General features: G+C 41.2%; 1 protein-coding gene across 3 annotated transcripts in view; it reads right to left on the reverse strand.

The window, feature by feature from the left end:
- The window catches only part of LOC137249860 (zinc finger protein 568-like), a 169,072-nt gene that overhangs the window by 66,462 nt on the left and 78,324 nt on the right, over positions 1-24,286 (reverse strand). For 2 of the 3 annotated variants that reach the window (XM_067781842.1, XM_067781840.1), the window contains exon 2: positions 15,634-15,774. The exons of the other annotated variant lie outside the window; for it this stretch is intronic. In XM_067781842.1, coding sequence (XP_067637943.1) covers positions 15,634-15,774 — 141 coding nt within the window. The remainder of the gene's footprint in view (positions 1-15,633; positions 15,775-24,286) is intronic. 3 annotated transcript variants of the gene reach the window in all.

The following is a 24,286-nucleotide window of genomic DNA, read 5'->3' on the forward strand; positions in this document are numbered from 1 at the left end:
GCTAAGTAAAAAAGTCCCCAGGTAACCGGGAAGTTAGTTAAAAATGGATTGAAAGATTCCCAAATTAAAATTTATTTTCCTAATATCTCGATCCATGCGCCACCTAGCGGAATTTTTTTGATAAAATATTGCATATCACCGGGTTCTGACTGACGGCTCAAGTTTCATATCTCCAGCTCATCGGGAAGTTACTCAAAAATCGATTGCAAGATTCCCCTCGTTTTTCAAGGATTTGTAGTTATCTCACTTAGCGCGCCACCTAGCGGAATTTGGTTTTCTGTAAATTATATTGTCACCGGGTCCCGAACTATGTGCTAAGTTACAAATCTCTAGGTAAACGGGAAGTTGTTAAAAATGGATTGAAAGATTCCCAAATTAAAATTAATTTTCCTAGTATCTCGATCCATGCGCCACCCAGCGGAATATTTTTGATAAAATATTGCATTGTCACCGGGTTCTGACGTACAGCTCAAGTTTCATATCTCCAGCTCACCGGGAAGTTACTCAAAAATCGATTATAGGATGCCCTTCGTTTTTTCAGGGATCTCGATTCGTCTGCCACCTTGCGGCATTTTGTTTTCCACGAATTGTAGTGCCATCGACTCGCAAACTATGTGCTAAGTTTCAAGTCTCTGGAACACCGAGAAGTTAGTTAATAGTCGATCGAACAATTTCCATTTTAAAATTAATTTTCTGTGTATCTCGATCCGTGCTCCACCTAGCGGATTTTTTTCACTTACATTGTAATGTCTCTCAGATCTGAACTATGTTCTAAGTATCAAGTGTCTAGCTCAACGGGAAGTTACCGAAAGACTTTTCCGTGGGTCAAAAATTCGTATGGAAGTGAGGGGACAAACATGAAAGCGACTTTATATAAAGGTATAAAAATATGTAAAATCAAATGAAATTTACATAGAGTTATGGTGAAATTACTTGAAATTGAATTGAAAAATAGCTTTTTCCACACCACCCCGGGAGGTCCCCGTTGGCGCGCTACCGAAGTTAGTTTTGGATGCTCAGTTCCCCAGTAGGCATATATCACCCATATACATATATCGCCCATTTACTTCAATAGTGTCATAATTCAAAAAACAGGAGCTTTTAGGAATTTAGCCTATTTACCGCCACCCGTTAAGTATGCAATTGGCGTTTTACCGAGTTTAATTTTGTATAAATACATATGTAATATGTAAGTGTGACACAAAACGATAATTTCGAGTAGAATATAGGATACCTTCATAAAAAATAAAATAAAAATTAAAAAAAATTATGTAATGAGAAAAAAGGCAGAGTTTACTAAAAAAAATTTTAATAAAAAAAAAAAAATAAAGTACTTAAAGTGCGAAAAAATTAAATGAAGTGAATAAACAGTTCCATATAAAAACGCAATAAGTGCACTTAGACTTTTTTCCGGTTTTAATGTTATCATTGTGGAAATTGAAGATTCTAATGTTCGGTTATTCCATTTCCATTTCATGAATATATATGACCATATCTATATCTACCGTAAAATATCGTCTGTGAACGATATAATACTAAGATATAACAAAGCAGAATAAATTAGAAAGAAAAGAAAAACAAACAAAAACATTGAAATTATTCACGCAAACATATTTACTAAAATAAAATTGATTTCATAACTTTAAGCGACATAAACAAATTAGGGTTATGGGATCTAAGCATCCGATTAATGGGCATATAATCCAACAAAATTAGCCTAATAATAAATACTAGCATCGCCTGTGGTCGAAATTCGACCAACTTGGTTTTTTTTTTTTTTGGAACTCAGTCTATGCATCCAGTGTTGGGGGTAGTGCAATAATGCGTTAATAGTAGAGCAGTGAGTGGAAATATAGCAAACTGGTATAACTTACTTAAAGTTCATATTAAAATTTTGAATTTGATCTAAGACGTTATACGTTTTGATTGCATTTTTTTAAATTTTATACAAACTTTTCAAATGTAATTATAACGTTTTGGTATGGAGATCCTTAAACAAAAATATAAAACATATGTAAAATCAAATGTAATTGACATAGGATTATGGTGAAATGATTTGAAATTGAATTGAATATTTGCTTTTTCCACATCACCCGGGAGATTCACCGTTCGCGAGCTACCAAAGTTAGTTTTGGGTGCTTGGTTCCCCAGTAGGCCTATATCACCCATATAAACTACATATACATATATCGCGCATTTACTTGAATAGTGTCGTTATTCAAAAAACACGAACTTTTGGTTAAAAACGAAGAAATGTGCCGAAGGAATTTAGCCTATTTCACACCACCCGTTAGGTATGCAATTGGCGCTTTACCGAGTTTAATTTTATATAAATACATATGTAATATGTAAGTATGTAAATATCGTTTGCGAACGATATAATACCAAGATATAACAAAGCAAAATAAACAAATTATTCGCGAAAACATATTTACTAAAATAAAATTAATTTCATAACTTTAAGCCACATAAACAAATTAGGGTTATGGGATCTAAGCATCCGACATAACGGGTATATAATCCAACAAAGTGAGCCTAATAATAAATATAGTATCGCCTGTGGTCGAAATTCGAACAATTTGTATTTTTTTCAATTTTCGATTATTCAGTCAAGTTGCATTTAAATAATAATAAACTAAGTTGAAATAAAATAATATATAATAAAGTAAAATAAGAAATAGAATAAATTAGCATAAAAGACAATATAAAAAGTTAATATTATATTTTTGTAGCAAATTTATTTTTTTTTGTTCAGTATAAGACGTGCCATATCTAAAATGAGCATAAAATCTGGAAATGCAAAAACCATTTTGGGGCAAATTTGCCATTAATTGTTATAAATAAGTTAGTTAGTTTCAACAAAAGTTAACTCAATATTTGTGATTTCATGTTTTTTTGAAAGCAACTAAAATAAAATACAAAAATCTGTTAAATAAAGACCTATGTATTTACGTGTAAGTGAAATTTGCCACAAAAAATGGGCCGGTGAAAAATTAATTCTATTTAAGATTTTTTTGTACGCTACAAATTATTTTGAAACAATTTTTTAGGATTTTTGTAGAGACCACTATAGGTAAGTGGCAACAATGTTTTATTATTTCACCGTCTGGCACGTACGCATATGTATGTAGGTGAAACATTTGAGCAACACTGCGAAGTCGCTTTTCGAATTTCTAATTCGGTAGGGTTACATAATATGTTGGTGTTTAAGCCGCCTCCAACAATATTCAGACGGCGGCGAAAATCCTATGCGCAGCCGTGCGCGGCGAGTGGAAAGGCGCCAACACGCATTCACTACAATCGTCATCCACAATAATTGCAACGAACCAGTCAAGAATTATTACTCGGCAATCGCGGACGCGCTCCCTTTATATACATTTTTTCTAATACTTTGAATTTTTGAATATTTAAATCAGAAGCTGAAGTTGTTAACGCGTTAATTGCTTAATTATTAAATTATAAATAAAAGTGAATTTATAACGTTTTTAAAGAAAAACTATAAACCTTTTTAATTGGAAGTGTTAAGTGTAGCGAAGAAAGACCAAAGTTATTCATGGTCCTTCGCAGCCATCTTTGGCCCAACCCCTAAAATTATAATTAAAATATTAGTGAATTTTAATCGAAAAATTTCTTTCGCAAATAAAATATAATATAAAAAAAAAAACTACATATAAGTGCTATAAACAAAACTGCACAAAAAACAACAGTGTGCTCAAAAATTTACATACGAAAAAAAAAAACCATAACTATAGAACAAATATAAATTTAGTGGAAAGAAAAAAAAAATTTTGCAAAAAGCAAACAAGAAATAAATACATACTTATACATTTCAAAAAATAAAATAAAATAAAATTGCTAAAAAAAAACAAAAAAAAAAAATTTTAAATTTTAAAAAATTGAGAAAATTTTTTGTTCGAAAATTGTGGGCGCACAAATCATAAGTCCCACCTTGGAAACAATTTTGTAATTATAAAAATCAACTCTACCCAACAACCAGCTAAGCAGCATCATCACCAAGAGAGCAACAACAAGCAGACCAACATACATAAATAAGGAGCAACCGAATACTACAATCGGTGATTAGGCAGTTTTTTATTTTTCATAAAAAATATATAAAAAATAATAAAACTTTTTTTTTCACAAAAGTTATATTATTTTGTGTAAACTGCAAAAACATATATATATATATCCACATATATACTTGAATATTGCGGAAATTTTCTTACCGTTGGTTTTACTACAACTTTTTTGCAACCAAAAATTGGTAGAAAATATTCCGCTATACCAATAGGCAAAATCCGCCAATTATATATATATATATATGTATACATATTTCTAGTGGTATTTAACCAACAAAAAATTGCAGTTTACTTGCCTACTCAAACCCACTGTGCAAAAAGAACATCGGCAAAAACTTCTTCTACAGCTGAGTTTACCCCGTTGTTCGCACAGAGCGTTGAACTTGTCGATACAGTTCAACTTCTTCCAAGTGATTTTTTCTTGCTTGCCAGCATATATAAAAACCATATTATTCATACGTACATACTTACATACATGTACAAATAATTTCAAGTTGCTTTTCCAACGTTCCTATTTCTCCACTCTGAGAACATCATACGTGTTTACTCACACGTTCAAGTCGCTCTTCCAGCGACATTCTCCCAGCACATAAGCTACATTAGCAACGAGAGCTGTGTACTGCTGATCAAATTTCCCAACCTCTCTCAGATTTGCAATTTTTTTCATCTTTCTTTGCTGCACTCTCCCAACAGTGCAATCAAGCGCACTCAGCTTCACAAAGAAACGCGACATTAAAGCGACGAAGAAGCGAATCAAAACAAACTCTTCTGTTTGTAAACATAAACAGAGAAGCTCATCTGATTCACGTGCATACGTTCGCACAAACAAACATATATACATACGTTTGTATATTGCGCATGTACGTTTGTACTTATTCTGTCGTACAAAACTAAGTTTGAGATATTTTCGTTCCTATAGGAACTTTTTAAAAAAATATCCCTACAAACCTCAATTATTATTATTTTCTAATATATACATACCTATATATACCAGTAATTTACAAATACACGTTTATTTCCACACGTATATTTACACGTATATATTAGTGAAAAGTGTTTGTGATTTTTTTTTTTTTAAATTTTACACATTTTGTTTTTACAAAACATTATACATACTACTAAATTCCGAATTTCGCGGATTTAAATCATTTAAGGAACGTCCCGTTGTCCGTGCTTGACTCTATTGTTCAAAAAAAAAAAAAAACACAAACCCCGACACCAATTTAAATTCCATTTATTAAATTTCTGTGGCACGAAGAGTTTTCCATCTTCGAATTTTGCGAACGTTCTCTGAGCGGACAAATATTTTATTCGGTTTTTTTTGGTGAAAACCCAAAAGTTTGCATAAAATGCCTCTCAGTCCCCCAAAAACGTCCGAAACCGGAAAAAACCCAAAAGGTGGCCCAAAGGAAGAAACGGCCAAGGAAAGGTCAACATCCCCCCGCCAGAAATCCAAATCAGTGGACCCATCCGCGCAAAAGTTCATAGCGGAAAGTGACAATCTGATGAGATACTGTGCAAAATTCAACGAAGCACCGATTCAGGAGCACACTGAATCGTATCTCATGATAAAGGACAAATCACTAGATGATTATTGGGCACAACTTCAATCGGTTTACGATCTGGTATTTTAGAAACCAGACGAAAGTTTCCCTGAAGACTTCAAGAGTTCAGTGCAAGGCAAACAATGCGCCTGCCTTGATACGTATGAAGTGACTAAATCAAAGATTGCCGATCAACTCTCGTTGATCAAAATGATGGCAACGCCGATTCCACCACCCCGCGTGGAACAACCCCCGGCTGAGGCAAATATTTACCTCAAAGTCCCAGCATGCGACACGGAGACCTTTTATGGTGGCTATGAGGAATGGCCCGCTTTTCGTGACATGTTCACAGCGGTGTACATTAACCACCCAAGGCTCTCCCGTGCTCAGAAATTGTACCATCTCCGGTACAAAACGCAAGGCAAAGCCGGCTCCATCGTCAAGCAATATGCGTTGAGCGATGATAACTTTGACCTTGCCTGGGAAGCTTTACGGTCACGATACGAAAACAAGCGGATCCTGGTTGACAACCAGATCAAATCCTTACTGACTCTTGCCACTATTCCATCCGAAAACAGTGAGCAACTTCAGAAATTGCAAAATACAATCAACAACTGCCTATCCGTCCTTCACTCCCAAGGAGTTACGACAGACAGTTGGGATCCGATTCTGATGTACATTTGTTCATCAAAGCTCCCCGAAACAACCCTGTCACTTTGGGAACAATCTCTCTCTTCTCGAAGAGATCTACCCTCATGGTCACAAATGAACGACTTTCTCACCTCGAGATATGAAGTCGTTGAAAGGGTCAATAGGCTTCAACCAAGCAAACAAAAACCAGTCGCTCATCAAAATTCTGGGCAAAACAGGTCCTTCAACAGGACGCAAACCCTTGTGGCAGAATCTAAAAAGGAAACTTGCCAATGTTGCAACTCCCCGCACCTTATTAGATTCTGTCCACGTTTCAAACGAATGTCTGTGCAAAACCGGACACAATTCGTAAAACAAGCTAAGCTGTGTACAAACTGCCTTAGCAGCACTCATATCATCAATGAGTGCACGAGCAAGTGGTCATGTTCGACATGTCATCAACGGCATCACACGCTGTTGCATGCGAGCCCACAAGCTCAACTTTCCACCCCGCGAACGAATGCACCAAACGTGCAGCACACAACTGCTGAGTCAACACCTCCCGTTCGACAAACGCAGAATAGCTCCGATTCTAGCGAGCTACCGTGTTGTTCAAAACACGCACCGGTTCAATCATTGCATGCAGCCAATGATAACCAAATTCGCCTTCCTACTGCAATGGTCGCAGTCGAACACGAAGGGGAATTATTTCAACTGAGAGCCCTTATTGATCAGGGCTCGGAAAGAACTTTCATTTCCTCGAAAGTTCAAAAACGGTTGAAACTTCCATTCGAACATTCAAAGTTCGAAATTTCTGGCATGGGTGGACAAGTCGTACAAAAGTCCTCCAAGCTTTGTCCTTTGATACTGGTTGCATAAAAGGCTCATGCAATTGTGTTGCCGCAATTGACAAAAAATCTGCCAACATCCACCATTAGTCGCAAAATCTGGCAGCAGTTCAAACTCCTTGAGCTCGCTGATCCCAGTTGCCACATACCGGGTCAGACTGACATGGTCATTGGCAGCGACATACTTCCATAAATTCTGCTGGAAGATATCAAAAACGTGTGCGGTAGCATACTTGCGCAACAAACCATTTTTGGTTGGATTCTCAGTGGTCCAATAACTGAAAATGTTGTGTCATTCTCGACACAAGTCCAAGCGTCAAACGAGACACTCAGTTCTCAACTGAGAAAATTTTGGGAAGAGGAGGAAATTCCACAACCTTAAGATATCCCCCGAGGATCAAGCGTGTGAGCAGATATACGCAACAACAACGACACGTGCACCAAACGGTCGATACATTGTGCGACTTCCATTCAAGGAAGAGTTTCCTGAAAAACTCTCCCTCGGCAAATCCCGCCCGGCTGCTCTGCAGCAGTTTTTCAGCATGGAGCGATCGCTTCAGAAAAAGGGGAGTTAGGTACAATGTACAACAATGTGTTGCAAGAATATCTCGACCTTGATCACATGGAATCTACCGACCCATGCGAAATAACTTCGAATGGCAAGGTCTTCTCATTTTACTTGCCACATCATGCGGTAGTCAAACCAGATAAGGTCACCACCAAAGTTCGTGTGGTTTTCAACGCCTCTAAAAAATCCGGGTCAAGAAAATCCCTGAATGACGTTCTATACACTGGTCCAACTCTCCAACCAGATCTCATGCTACTAATTCTACAGTGGCGCATGCATAAGTATGTGTTGAGTGTATGAGTTTTCCATCTTCGAATTTTGCGAACGTTCTCTGAGCGGACAAATATTTTATTCGGTTTTTTTTGGTGAAAACCCAAAAGTTTGCATAAAATGCCTCTCAGTCCCCCAAAAACGTCCGAAACCGGAAAAAACCCAAAAGGTGGCCCAAAGGAAGAAACGGCCAAGGAAAGGTCAACATCCCCCCGCCAGAAATCCAAATCAGTGGACCCATCCGCGCAAAAGTTCATAGCGGAAAGTGACAATCTGATGAGATACTGTGCAAAATTCAACGAAGCACCGATTCAGGAGCACACTGAATCGTATCTCATGATAAAGGACAAATCACTAGATGATTATTGGGCACAACTTCAATCGGTTTACGATCTGGTATTTTAGAAACCAGACGAAAGTTTCCCTGAAGACTTCAAGAGTTCAGTGCAAGGCAAACAATGCGCCTGCCTTGATACGTATGAAGTGACTAAATCAAAGATTGCCGATCAACTCTCGTTGATCAAAATGATGGCAACGCCGATTCCACCACCCCGCGTGGAACAACCCCCGGCTGAGGCAAATATTTACCTCAAAGTCCCAGCATGCGACACGGAGACCTTTTATGGTGGCTATGAGGAATGGCCCGCTTTTCGTGACATGTTCACAGCGGTGTACATTAACCACCCAAGGCTCTCCCGTGCTCAGAAATTGTACCATCTCCGGTACAAAACGCAAGGCAAAGCCGGCTCCATCGTCAAGCAATATGCGTTGAGCGATGATAACTTTGACCTTGCCTGGGAAGCTTTACGGTCACGATACGAAAACAAGCGGATCCTGGTTGACAACCAGATCAAATCCTTACTGACTCTTGCCACTATTCCATCCGAAAACAGTGAGCAACTTCAGAAATTGCAAAATACAATCAACAACTGCCTATCCGTCCTTCACTCCCAAGGAGTTACGACAGACAGTTGGGATCCGATTCTGATGTACATTTGTTCATCAAAGCTCCCCGAAACAACCCTGTCACTTTGGGAACAATCTCTCTCTTCTCGAAGAGATCTACCCTCATGGTCACAAATGAACGACTTTCTCACCTCGAGATATGAAGTCGTTGAAAGGGTCAATAGGCTTCAACCAAGCAAACAAAAACCAGTCGCTCATCAAAATTCTGGGCAAAACAGGTCCTTCAACAGGACGCAAACCCTTGTGGCAGAATCTAAAAAGGAAACTTGCCAATGTTGCAACTCCCCGCACCTTATTAGATTCTGTCCACGTTTCAAACGAATGTCTGTGCAAAACCGGACACAATTCGTAAAACAAGCTAAGCTGTGTACAAACTGCCTTAGCAGCACTCATATCATCAATGAGTGCACGAGCAAGTGGTCATGTTCGACATGTCATCAACGGCATCACACGCTGTTGCATGCGAGCCCACAAGCTCAACTTTCCACCCCGCGAACGAATGCACCAAACGTGCAGCACACAACTGCTGAGTCAACACCTCCCGTTCGACAAACGCAGAATAGCTCCGATTCTAGCGAGCTACCGTGTTGTTCAAAACACGCACCGGTTCAATCATTGCATGCAGCCAATGATAACCAAATTCGCCTTCCTACTGCAATGGTCGCAGTCGAACACGAAGGGGAATTATTTCAACTGAGAGCCCTTATTGATCAGGGCTCGGAAAGAACTTTCATTTCCTCGAAAGTTCAAAAACGGTTGAAACTTCCATTCGAACATTCAAAGTTCGAAATTTCTGGCATGGGTGGACAAGTCGTACAAAAGTCCTCCAAGCTTTGTCCTTTGATACTGGTTGCATAAAAGGCTCATGCAATTGTGTTGCCGCAATTGACAAAAAATCTGCCAACATCCACCATTAGTCGCAAAATCTGGCAGCAGTTCAAACTCCTTGAGCTCGCTGATCCCAGTTGCCACATACCGGGTCAGACTGACATGGTCATTGGCAGCGACATACTTCCATAAATTCTGCTGGAAGATATCAAAAACGTGTGCGGTAGCATACTTGCGCAACAAACCATTTTTGGTTGGATTCTCAGTGGTCCAATAACTGAAAATGTTGTGTCATTCTCGACACAAGTCCAAGCGTCAAACGAGACACTCAGTTCTCAACTGAGAAAATTTTGGGAAGAGGAGGAAATTCCACAACCTTAAGATATCCCCCGAGGATCAAGCGTGTGAGCAGATATACGCAACAACAACGACACGTGCACCAAACGGTCGATACATTGTGCGACTTCCATTCAAGGAAGAGTTTCCTGAAAAACTCTCCCTCGGCAAATCCCGCCCGGCTGCTCTGCAGCAGTTTTTCAGCATGGAGCGATCGCTTCAGAAAAAGGGGAGTTAGGTACAATGTACAACAATGTGTTGCAAGAATATCTCGACCTTGATCACATGGAATCTACCGACCCATGCGAAATAACTTCGAATGGCAAGGTCTTCTCATTTTACTTGCCACATCATGCGGTAGTCAAACCAGATAAGGTCACCACCAAAGTTCGTGTGGTTTTCAACGCCTCTAAAAAATCCGGGTCAGGAAAATCCCTGAATGACGTGCTATACACTGGTCCAACTCTCCAACCAGATCTCATGCTACTAATTCTACAGTGGCGCATGCATAAGTATGTGTTCAATGGAGACATTGAAAAAATGTACCGTCAGATCCTTATACACGAGGACGACAAAGATTTTCAGCGAATCCTATTTCGCAAATCGGCCAACTCCAAGGTTAGCGATTTCAATCTAAAAACGGTTACATTCGGCGTCAATTGTGCACCATATCTCGCTATTCGTACGTTGCATCAACTATCCGATGACACGAAAGCGACATTCCCGTTGGCTGCAACAACGGCTAATCACCCGGCCATATTAGAACAGTTTCCGAAGGAGGATCTTCTAGACTCCAACTTCTTAAAATTTGAGAGCACTTCCAATACCAAAACTCTTGGCATTCGATGGAACGCGCTCACGGACAAATTTTCATACACCATTCTGCCGGAACACACCCAAAATTCGGTCACAAAGCGACAAATTTTATCTTCTGTTGCAAAACTTTTTGACCCGGCAGGATGGCTGTCGCCAGTTATGATCCAGGCCAAGATGCTTCTCCAAGAAATCTGGCTGGATAGCAGCGATTGGGATGAAAGCGCCAAACCCGCAACATTATCAAAATGGCAACATTTCGCAGAAAATCTGCCAGCCATTTGCCACATCGAAATCCCTCGATAGGTTAATGTCGTTCCAGGGCAAGACACCAAAATCCACGGGTTCTGTGATGCCTCGGAAAAAGCATATTGCGCAGCGATTTACATCCGCACACATGTGGGCAACCAAATAAAATCTTCTCTTTTGGTTGCGAAAGGCAAAGTTGCCCCCATAAAAACTGTAAGCTTACCCCGCTTAGAGCTATGTGGTGCAGTCCTACTCGCAAAACTGGCTTCAACTGTTCGAAAACAGCTCGACTTTCAAGCATGCAACACATTCTTATGGTCAGATTCTGAGATTGTACTAGCCTGGCTAGAAAAATCTCCATCGACCTGGAAGACTTATGTGGCCAACCGTACCTCTCAAATTCGAGAATATCTTCCCAGCGGCACCTGGCGCCATGTATCTAGCCAAGACAACCCTGCTGATCTTGGCACACGTGGTTGCAAGCCGCATGATTTGATAGGCTCTTCACTTTGGTGGCACGGACCACAATGGCATTCTTGCCACATTTCGGCATGGCCAAAGCCGAAAGCAGGTAGCGCTTCTCCACCCGAGAAACGCAAGGTCGAAGCATATCACGCACTCGAGGAAGAGGACGACATTCTTCAACGTTTCTCCTCATACTCTCGAGCTCTCCGTGTGATTGCATACGTGTTCCGCTTTGCGAACAATGCCTGCAACAAATCCAAATCGGTGGCAGCAACACATAATCCCCATCTGACGTACAAAGAGTTGCAACATGTGAAAACGCGGCTTGTGGCAATGGCACAATCTCGCCATTTCGGGGCGGAAAAGAGCGCCTTACAAAATAATATGCCAATAAGCAAAAAGAGTTCCCTTCTGGCTCTTGACCCATTTCTGGATGGATACGGGCTCCTACGTATCGGTGGAAGATTGGAACATTCTACAATGCAATACAACGAGAAGCATCCAGTAATCCTTCCTCCGGATTCAAGGCTCTTCCAGTTGTATCTGGAGTTTTTACACCGCCTGCTTCTTCATGCAGAAATGCGGTTAATGCTCCAAATGGTGAGGCAAGAGTACTACGTACCAAAACTAAAGCCTCTTATAAAGAAATGCATTTTTCAATGCAAACCTTGCACGCTTTTCAAACAGAAAACGCGCACGCAAATAATGGCAGCTCTACCACCTGAGCGCTGCAATTTCTCACTCCCCTTTTCCACAACAGGAGTTGACTTTGCAGGTCCATTCCAAATAAAAGCATCGGTTCTGAGGTCGACCACTATCATAAAAGGGTACGTGGCTGTATTCGTCTGTTTTTTCACAAAGGCAGTACACCTCGAGCTATGCTCGGACCTTACTACTGAAGCCTTTCGCGCAGCATTCGCCCGATTCGTTGGCAGACGAGGTTATCCCTCAAAAATGATGAGCGACAATGGTAAAACGTTCATTGGCGCTCAGCGGGCACTCGAACGCGACTTCGTTAAATTTCTTAACGAATGCTCTGCGGACATTGTGCAGAAATATGCCCCCAGGGAATAAATTGGCAATATATTCCACCCAGCGCCCCTCATATGGGCGGCTTGTGGGAATCCGCAGTAAAAAGTTTTAAAACCCACTTCAAAAAAACCGCTGCACCCCACTAGTTTACATTCGAAGAATTCACGACGCTGTTGGTGCGTATTGAAGCAGTTCTCAATTCGAGGCCTCTAACCTCACTATCCCAGGACCCAGCTGACTTCACAGCGCTCACTTCGGGTCACTTCCTTCGAGGTGCACCGCTATTAGCCATTCCTGAGCCAAACGCGGAAGACCTCTCCTGGATAAATCGATGGGAAAAACTCAATACGCTTCATCACCAATTCAGTCGACGCTGGAAAGAGGATTATCTGAAGGACCTTCAGAAGCGCTATAAATGGCAAACGCCACAGCGAAATCCTCAACCGGGCGACCTCGTCGTAATTAAAGAAGAATCACTCCCACCCACCGAGTGGCGTCTGGGACGAATCGAGAACGTTCGCCTCGGACCTGACAACCATGTTCGGGTTGTAGAGGTTCGCACCCAAAATGGACTTGTCATGCGCCCTTTAGTTAAACTGTGCTTTCTTCCAATGGAGCACTCTTCGAGCACAGCGCTCTAACTTATATACGTTTCCCCTGTATAATTAAATTTCCGTATCATCCGCTGTATCCAACTACTTCTCGTTTCTCTCTCTGCTCTTGTACTTTCAGGATGACACCATCATGGCATCTCGACCAGCATGTCCACTGGCTCCCACGGCAGAGACCGACAACTACCATCAGTGTCGGCTCTGCCACCGCTACCACGCGCTGCGGACCTGCCCGGCTTTTAAGGCGATGCGGCCACCGCAGCGTGCAACAGTGGCCAGGGCCCAGGGTTACTGTTACAATTGCCTAGCCCTCACACATACAACGGGTGAATGCGACTCCCGAGGGTCGTGCAAAATTTGCGGCCTGGCGCATCACACCCTCCTACACGAAGGGCCGAAAGGACGACGAGGGCAGCACAAAGCCCCAACATTAAAAAAGGGGGAGTACCACGGAAACCGTCACCGGAAACATCACCGAAGAAGAAGAGAGAGAAGAAGTCCACCTGCGCCTGTAGGGCACAAAAGGCGCACCCGGCAACCAAACCCGCGGCAACCCCCAAAACGGAGCGGACGGCCAAGCGCACGATGGCGCGCACTTCACAAGGCCTGCAAACGGCGCAAGGTCAACGGCGCAACACCAGCCGCGCCTTAGACACGACCATCCGCGCCCTGCAGGAACTGCAGAAGGTGCTCACTAGCACCTCCCTGCAGGGCGCGCAGGATGTTTAAGCCGCCTCCAACAATATTCAGACGGCGGCGAAAATCCTATGCGCAGCCGTGCGCGGCGAGTGGAAAGGCTCCAACACGCATTCACTACAATCGTCATCCACAATAATTGCAACGAACCAGTCAAGAATTATTACTCGGCAATCGCGGACGCGCTCCCTTTATATACATTTTTTCTAATACTTTGAATTTTTGAATATTTAAATCAGAAGCTGAAGTTGTTAACGCGTTAATTGCTTAATTATTAAATTATAAATAAAAGTGAATTTATAACGTTTTTAAAGAAAAACTATAAACCTTTTTAATTCGAAGTGTTAAGTGTAGCGAAGAAAGACCAAAGTTATTCAGTTGGTTTGTGTTTTAGAGCACTTACATACTTGGTCATACAGATGGCCCGCTTTTGTGCACGACAGTAAATTTCGATATTTTGAGAGATTGTTCGAATTTACAAAAAACTGTTTCTATTAATTATAAACAAATGGAGTAATATTTGTTAACAAAAGTATGCCTATGCACTGCGGCTGATCCATACGAATCGATTCATATAACTTTTATATGATTTTACGTATGGTAAGAACGCGAAACAGAATGTCAATTGATTGTATGGAAATTTTGTTAGCGTATTAATATATAGATAGCCGTGTTTTTTTTACACGCGTATACGTTAACGTTTACGTGTAAAAACAACGCTTATCCTCGCTTCGATAATGCTTAGGAGACCCATCTAGCGGCAGTGGTTAAATTTCTAGCTACAGCACAGGGTGTACCGAAAAGCGGAGACACCTATATACCTATAGCTGAATCAATTGCGATGAATTGTGGACACGCCCCATTTAAGAGATGATACATAGAATTAGTGTAGAGGTGAAACATAGACACATATTTCAGTTACATCTGCGTATAATACGTATTGAAATTTAGTAGTACGTATTAATTTTATGCGCAGCAATTTCAGAGGTGTATTTAATTTGTAAAGACGGATTTACACAAACGATTAGTTACCTTCAAAGCGAAGAAAGGGGGAAGGCGTTTCGTTGTTCTTTAATGGCGCTGTCGAAAGCGTAAAAGCGAATCAACGTGACCAAATCGTTTATTCAAATCTGCTTTAACTCTTACATTACCTTTTTTCGAAAATTGTAACTAAAATATCACGTTTTTAATGCCAGCTGTGTTTCTTTTACATCTATAGATGTTTACGCTTAAACTTTATATGGATTGCTAAGCGTCAGACTGCAAATACACCTCTGAAATTGCTGCGCATAAAATTAGGACTACTAAATTTCAATACGCATTATACTCAGATGTAACTGAAATATGTGTCTATGTTTCACCTCTACACTAATTCTATTTATCATCTCTTAAAATGGGGCGGGTCCACAATTCATCGCAACTGATTCAGCTATAGGTTATACACAGACATACAACAGAGGTTTGTGTCTCCGCTTTTCGGTACACCTTGTGCTGTAGCTAGTTATTTAACCACTGCCCCTAGAAGGTTCTCCTAAGCCTTATCAAAGCGTTTTGTTTTTACGGGCAAACGCGTGTAAAAAACACGGCTATTGTTCAGGCAGGTAATGTGGTGAATTACCTAACGCCAGTTTGAAATGTGTATCTTGGTTATTCTCCATACATCTACGTCTTTGGTTAAAGGACAATTTTGTAACTTACCGCATTTCACAGAAATCACATTTATACGGAGTTTCATCACTATGAACTAGTTTATGTGATTTTAAATTCCATTTTGTACTAAACCTTTTACTACAAATTTTGCACGGGTAGAGTTTAATCCTTTCATGAATTGTTTTGAGTCTGGAAAAATAACAGAAATACAGATCGATAACAAATTTATATCTTTAGGCACGCGTGCGAGTAAAGTAAAAGCAGCGAAAGTGACAAGCGAATTGTATCACTAACTTTGTTCTTTGTTTGTTATCGCAAGTTTTAAGGAAACGTTGAATGAAAACCACGTAAACCAATTTCGAAAAATTTAGAAAATTCGAAAAATTTGTTTTCTTCAAGAAAATTTCCAAATTTTTTTTACAGTTTCATGAGGCAGAGATTTGTAGTCTAATACATTTAAGCCTTTTTTTCTGAATAATTTTTAGATTTTGCTCATACTTCTTTACAAATTATATTTTTTGCAATTTTGCAATAAAACCCAAACACCCTACAGAAAAAAATTACAAAAATCAATTCGAATTAAACTTACCTCTTGCTAGATTATGAATTGTATTACAAAACTGTACACTCAAAATATTTTCAAAAACTCTAAATACAATTTGTTGTATTTTCTTGAAGATCTTTAAATACTTGTCGAGGTTTCCACATTTTTGGAAAATGTTTCCGAGATTTGTTTATACAACGAAAACTACTAGTTCATAAGTTTTTTTGTAACTTATACAATTTGTAAATCATTTTTGCTGCTATTATTTTAGAACCAGTTTTACATTTCGACCTATCTGAAGAGAAGTTGGAGATCAACACGAGAACTATCAATTTTACAAAATTTCTCAAAGGTTGGATAGTGATTGGAGAATGAAGTTGGATATAAACTTGAGAACTATCTAGTTTAAGAATAACTAAATGATGATGTTGGATATCATCTCCAGAACTACGCTTCCCAAGGCAGTCGGTTCTATGTACCGGAGCGACTCGGGATTTTTCCCGACCAAGGACTGTCATTTCAGTGTGACCCCATTTAATTTGTTTCGTACCTCCCACAAATTGTCATCCTCCCAGCAGCTCCTTGCAGCAGGACTGCTACATATTCTCTTACTCCGGGAAGGTATCGAACCCAATCCGGGTCCGTCTCCTGGCCCCGGTCATGAGAAATGGTTTTGCTGCATTTGCCAGAAAAGAATCTTTTTAGGACGGTCATACTCTGTTCAGTGTGTCTCGTGCAAGGGATGGTTGCATCGGACAGGTTGTTCTGGGCTTGATCCCAAAACCCGACGTCCACGCAACTTTTATAAATCTTTTGTGGCTCCTTGCTGCCCACGCCCAAGGGCGTCCCGTAGTCTACGCCTAAGCGTATCCCCACTACCTTCCAGCAGCTTCGCTGCTCAGCAAGCCACAACAAGTACCCGCTGCTGCTCGCGCCCCACGGCGCCAACAACTCAAACAGCTGATACCACTCATAACTACTACCTTCGTAGTAGAGCTGGTTGCAATGCTGAGCATCAGCCCCTGCCCCCGTCTTCTTCTCCCCCCCTCTTTTCTGGCAGCAATCGTGCAGGTCAGGGAAACAGACTCTTAGTCCCTGCCTCCGTTTGCACCGTCTGCCAGCACAGAATATATAGGTTTGCGACATCCGCTCAATGCAGCTCCTGCCTTGGGTGGTGCCACTTTCCTAGATGTTCTGGTCTCCGCGACGGCAACCCCCCGACGGGTTTCATCGCGCCATGTTGCCAGGTCGCAAACCCAAATCATCCGGGTACCCCAATGCTTGCCCAAGGGCGCCCAGTCCCAAGGCCACAACAGCAATTGCATCCTGGCCTTCCACAACCTATGCGTAGTCACCCCTCACTTACCCCTAGAGTGGCGGCGTCACCCCTCATGCACTTCAGAATTCTGCAGTTCAACTGTAATGGACTAACTGGGAAGATTACGGAGATAGTCGATTTCATGAAGCGGCACAACATCCGCATTGCTGCGATTCAAGAGACTAAACTCACAGCAAGATCTGCATTGCAGACCTGCTCTGGTTATAATGTCCACAGGAAAGACCGCGAGAGCGGAAATGGAGGCGGCCTCGCGTTTATTATACACCACTCTGTGCAATATCATATATTTGATCCTGGCATCGACCGCAGTGACAATGTCTTAGAACTTCAAGGCCTATCTGTCCGGTCAGGCGATGCAAATCTAGAAATCATCAACATCTACATCCCTCCTGTCACCTGTTGCCCCAGTGGATACCGCCCTAATATCGAGGCCTTACTCACTGGCAACAATCGCATTATCTTAGGTGATTTTAATGCCCATCACGACCTATGGCATTCAAACTTGCGGGCGGACAGTAGGGGTGAGATGTTGGCGGATCAAATAGACGAAACGACGTTCTGCACAATAAACGGAGACGCCCCCACACGTATGGTAGCAAGCTGTCATAGCTCGCCAGATATCTCAATCGTGAGCGCAGAACTCGTAAACTGCGTCAACTGGCAGCCGATGGTAACATTGGCATCCGACCACCTGCCCATACTTATTTCGTTCGAGCGTACCGCCGACTTCATCGTCACCGAAAAACGCACTTTCATAAACTTCAAAAAAGGAAAGTGGGAAGAATATAAATCTGCAACAGACAGCAGCTTTGCTGCCCTCCCTATCCCGACTGATGCCCGCCAAGGGGAGCGTGCCTTCCGTAAGGTCATTGAATCCGCCTCGGGACATTTCATTCCCGCCGGGAGAATTCCCGAAATCCGGCCCCACTTCCCGGCGGAGGCCGCGAGCTTAGCGAGGGAACGCGACCTTATAAGACAGCTTGATCCAGGCGACCCCCAAATAAGGGATATAAACCAACGCATCAGATTGCTTGTGGACGAACACAAGCGGGCGAAATGGGAAGAGCACCTAAGAGGTTGTAACCTCTCTACCGGTGTAGGTAAACTTTGGTCCACCGTAAAGTCCCTATCGAATCCGACTAAGCACAAAGACAAAGTTTCCATCGCCTTTGGCGATAAGGTGCTGTCGGATGCGAAAAAATGCGCGAGCGCTTTCTGCCGACAATATATAATGCATCCTACGGTCGACAAAGATAGACGGAGAGCCAATAGACACGCACATAAACACAAACTCAGCGCGTCACCAATTACCATCACCGCTAGAGAGGTTGAGGACGCCATTGGTCGCGCTAAACCATCCAAAGCAGTGGGCCCAGACGGCATAGCCATGCCGATGCTTAAAAACCTAGGGAAAGAGGGTTTCAAATATTTAGCGCATGTCTTCAACCTGTCTCTTTCCACCTTTGTCATACCCGAGAAATGGAAAATGGCCAAGGTGGTCCCGCTCCTAAAGCCTGGGAAACCAGCTAACGTAGGTGAGTCATATCGTCCGATATCTCTCCTATCGCCAGTGGCAAAGACGCTTGAAGCCATTTTGCTCCCTTATTTCCAAGCACATTTGCAGCTAGCCCCTCATCAGCATGGCTTCAGAAAACTCCATAGCACTACCTCCGCGCTAAATGTCATTAGCACCCAGATAAATTGCGGTTTGAATCAATATCCCCACCATAGAACAGTACTCGTAGCGTTAGACCTATCAAAAGCTTTTGATACGGTCAACCATGGCTCGTTACTGCAAGACCTGGAAGGGTCCACCCTTCCCCCATGTCTTAAAAGGTGGACCGCAAATTATCTGGGTGGTCGGCAGGCATCGGTGCAATTCAGAAACGAAACATCAAAACAAAGGAGAATTAAACAAGGGGTGCCACAGGGTGGTGTCCTATCCCCGCTTTTGTTTAATTTCTACATATCTAAGCTACCTTCACCACCGGAAGGAGTCACAATCGTTTCCTACGCCGATGACTGCACAATAATGGCCACAGGCCCAGGCCCAAAGATCGATGAGCTATGCAATAAAATAAACGGCTATCTCCCTGATCTCTCCAGTTTTTTCGCCTCGCGAAACCTGGCATTGTCACCGACTAAATCTTCCGCGACCTTATTTACAACATGGACGCCGCAAATGTCGACCATATTGAACATCCACGTCGATGGCACTACGCTACCGACTGTCCTACACCCCAAAATCTTGGGTGTGACGTTTGATCAGGATCTACATTTTGGTGCGCACGCACCCGCAATTGTTCCAAGAATTCAGAGCCGTAATAAAATCCTCACATCCCTTGCTGGCAGTACCTGATGAAAAGATAAAGAAACGCTCTTGACCACATACAAAGCAATTAGCCAGCCGATTACGTGCTACGCGTCACCCATATGGTCGCCAAGCCTAAAAACCACCCACTGGAAGAAACTACAGGCCTGCCAAAATACTGCTCTCAGAATCGCCACTGGCTGTCTTCTTATGTCCCCAGAACACCATCTGCATAATGAGGCGAGAATACTCCCCATCAGGGAGAGAAATGAGATGCTGACCAAACAGTTTCTGTTGAATACCCAGAAACCTGGGCATCCCAACAGACATCTGATTGATGAACCAGCACCGCCTAGGGGCCTAAGGAGTCATCTCCGTAAGCATTTTGAGGAAATACGGCACCTGAGAACCCAGCCGTATGAAGCGGAAAAACACAAGCAGGTCCTTGGTGAACTCCATAGACAAGCGTCGGACCTTTATGTCGGGAATTGCCCGGTGAATCCAGTACTTGAAGAAAAATATCCAGAACTCGCAGAAGAGGAACGCATACTCCCCAGGGAAACGCGTGTCACTCTTGCTCAACTTCGTTCTGGATACTGTAACAGGTTAAACTCTTACCTATCCAGAATCAACCCCGACATACAAAATGTATGCCCTGCTTGCAATGTGTCCCCACATGACACCAACCATCTCTTTAATTGTAATGTGGAACCAACGCCTCTAACACCCCTTTCCTTATGGTCCACCCCTGTTGAAACGGCAAGTTTCCTTGGACTCCCGTTAGAGAATATTGATGACAATTTGTGATCGGTCGCGGCTATTAGGTGGGGCGAGCATTGCTACAACAACAACAACAACATCTCCAGAACTAGACATACATTTCGCTGTAGAAATATTTTTTAAATGTTTGTTGGGTAAGCAAAATCCATTTGTTGTCGTATCTACAAAAAATTACTTATATAATAAAAAACCAATGTTGCCGTACAAAAAAGCCTACCCAAAGGCTGCCTTAAACTGTGACTGAAAAACTGCTCAGTAGTTTAATTAGAGTTTAAATTTGTCTAGAGTTTAAGCAAACTTAGTTTAAGCTTAGCTTAACCAACTACTGAAAACCGGGCCTTAAAAGAAGAAAATTTGCAAGTTTTCCAAGCCGTAAATCAAAAGCCGTTGAATACGTCAAAACCTGGCATGGAGGCTGTCTTTCCTAAAATATAGACATTGTGAAAATAAACGGAATCGGCTGGCGACCACGCCCACTTTATAAAAAACTATATCGAAATTTCGAAAAAATGGGAAAAACGCGATATTTCATTGCCAAAAATAGATGAAGTGATGAAACTTGATATGTTGGTTTACTTCATAACAAAAAAATGAATTTAGTAAAGTTTTGGAAAATAAGCGTGGCACCGCCCACATAAAGAAGATGAAAATTTTAAAGTTTTCCAGCCGTGAGTCAAACGCCATTCAAGATATCATGTTGAATTTGCATGGGGGTTGTCTTTGATGCTATACATACACCTTGGAAAATTAGCAAAAATCGGTTCATGACCACGCCCACTTTAAACTAAATTGATATCGAAATTTCGAAAAATGCGATAATTCATTACCGCCGTCACATAGCGTTTGAGTACGTTGTCAAAAACCTTGCGATGTAAAAGCAAATTTGTATGTGGAAACCAAGAAGACGGTGAAGTTCACCGTAACGTATTATATCGGCCAGGCAATAAGCAGTACGGCCGTCATGACGCTACAAACTCGTTTATGAACGTTTTTTCCCACACCTATACTCAAAGCGGTGAGCATTTCGTAAGTGAACGGGCAACATCTTGGTTGATTGTGGCGACGTTACTGGAACGCATAAGACTGCATTGAACGTATCTATATGAAAAACTTCATTGTGCGTCGCCCATTAGCCAAAGCAAATGTCGAATTCTTCTTCTTATGCTTTGCTTGCAAAAAAAGTTGGAAGTTGGATACTTTTTCATGTCAGATGCGCCAATGTGGCTCAATCTGCCGCTCTCCATAAAAATACGGGCAATCTACTTCCCATGCATAAGATTGCGATAAATGCTTCTATAAGAAAAACTGCTTACGTGACAGAGCTTTTATCTAATAGTACGCTCACAAAAAACTGTTAAAGTTGAACTTTTTATGCTATCACATCGTTACTACAGTGCGGTGATCAGAGATTCTGGTAATGAAATGTTATAGTCTTACACTTTAGGTTTCTTCTTCAATATGTGCTGCATTAATTTAGCCTCTTCTTCCCTTAAAGCTGTCATATTTCGCTCACGTGTTTCTGGATCTTCGTCTTTATGCGTAGCTAAGTATAAACGTCGCTCCGAAGCTAAAGGAAAAGCTAAGGGGCAAAGCTTGCATCTATATGTATTATCAGCCAAATGCCTTTGTAAATGCCTAATCAATACACTTGCTTGCACAAAGGCTCTTCCGCAGTATTTGCATTTGTAGGGCTTTTGTTGTTGTTGTTGTTGTAGCGATTAGGTTACTCCCCGAAGGCTTTGGGGAGTGTTATCGATGTGATGGTCCTTTGTCGGATACAGATCCGATACGCTCCGGTAACACAGCACCATTAAGGTGCTGGCCCGACCATCTCGGGAACGATTTATATGGCCACATTGAACCTTCAGGCCATCCCTCCCTCCCCACCCCCATGTTCCATGAGGAGCTTGGGGTCGCCAGAGCCTCGTCTGTTAGTGAAACGGGATTCGCCGCTCGAAGGTGAGGTTGACAATTGGATTGGAGAAGCTATATATTGCGCTACACAACCCCTTGAATCCCTTGTAGGGCTTTTCACCGGTATGAGTACGCATATTGTCACGTACACTTGAGATGTGAGCAAAGCTATTTGAAAGACAGAATGAAAAGTTAGAATAAATTTCGATTAGACCGTTAAAATGATGTTTTAGTACTACATTTACACTGGCTCCAAATGCTTATATTCAAAATTAAGGCGTTTACATTGGCATTTTTTTTAATATTTCCCACAGGTCTCGATTGCTGGGACACCAATCCATTGCAAGAAAATGCACTACGATAAAAAATATATCGCATGCAGTGGCTTAGTGAGCTTATCTTACACCCGGCGAACTATATCTTGTTAGCACCCCTACCCAACCAAGCACAGTTTCTAAGGTATGTAGTTCTATGCAAACTTTTCACAACAAAATAAAAAGTTTGAGTTATTTTACCACATTTTCTCGTATTTTACCATAAACACATATTTTTGCATATTTTGCTTTTAATACTTATTTATAAGCATAGTTTGCAAAAAAAAAAAAAAATATGTGTATTTCATGCATATTTCTAGCAGTCAGAGCTAAAACATGAGTTTTAGTAATGCAACAATATGATATTTGTGCATCAAGATTGGATAGTGTATGAAGAATGTTTTAATTCAATTTTTATTCACTGAAGCCAACTTAAGGTTTTGGCCTCTTTGCCAAATTAACAGACACAGGACTCAGCCGTTGATTTTCTGCTTTTACATATTTTGCGAAAAACTTTGGTTGGGCTTGTGTAATGGGTTCATTTAGTCAATTAGAATTTATTCCATAAAGCCAAGAAAATTACATCGTTCAAGTGGTCGCCACCGGAATTCATGACCGGTTTATGGTGACTCTACCACTCTTACTAGAGCTTTGGCGACAGGTTCTATCATCTATAAGAGTTTATCAAAACAAAAAAACAAAAAAAAAAACATAAAAATAAGTCTGGGTCGGTTAAAATGGAGCTAGAGCAAAACATCAAAATAAGAGACTAAGCGACGCGGAAATGCTTCCTTCAGAACATTTCACGTTCTTGAAGAGGAAGCCAGTTTATTCAGATTTGTATTCTGTGTTCGTTTACTTCGAAGATTTAAATACGAAGTGACATTTGACACATAAATTTATATTAGGTAGGTGCCATCCCGACAATTTGTAGGAAATGTTAATAGGAGCACGACGCAAATTGGAAGAGAAGCTCGGCTTAAAATCTCTTCGGAGTCTTTGCGCCTTACATTTATTTTTTATTTATTTACCGTGTAAATATACTACACCATTTTGCAAATACTCGTAAATACATTAATGCAATGATATTAAAAATTCATAGGCTCAAACTGGGATTTTAATTTGAAAAAAACAATTTGGTTAAGAGCTAAGAGTAGAATCTGAAATGTATGCATAAATTTGTTCAAAAGATATTTATACCCTGTCAGCAATTTTCAGATAGTTTTATCGTCTATCACAAAGAAATAACTAATTAGATACGTTTTACAGTTATTAAGGCAATATAAATTCATTTAATTCATTTATTAAAAATTTATAGGCTCAAACTGGGATTTTAATTTGAAAAAAACAATTTGGTTAAGAGCTAAGAGTAGAATCTGAAATGTATGCATAAATTTGTTCAAAAGATATTTATACCCTGTCAGCAATTTTCAGATAGTTTTATCGTCTATCACAAAGAAATAACTAATTAGATACGTTTTACAGTTATTAAGGCAATA

This window comes from Eurosta solidaginis, chromosome 4, assembly GCF_040869045.1.
Source record: "Eurosta solidaginis isolate ZX-2024a chromosome 4, ASM4086904v1, whole genome shotgun sequence".
NCBI classification, from domain to species: Eukaryota; Metazoa; Arthropoda; class Insecta; order Diptera; family Tephritidae; genus Eurosta; species Eurosta solidaginis.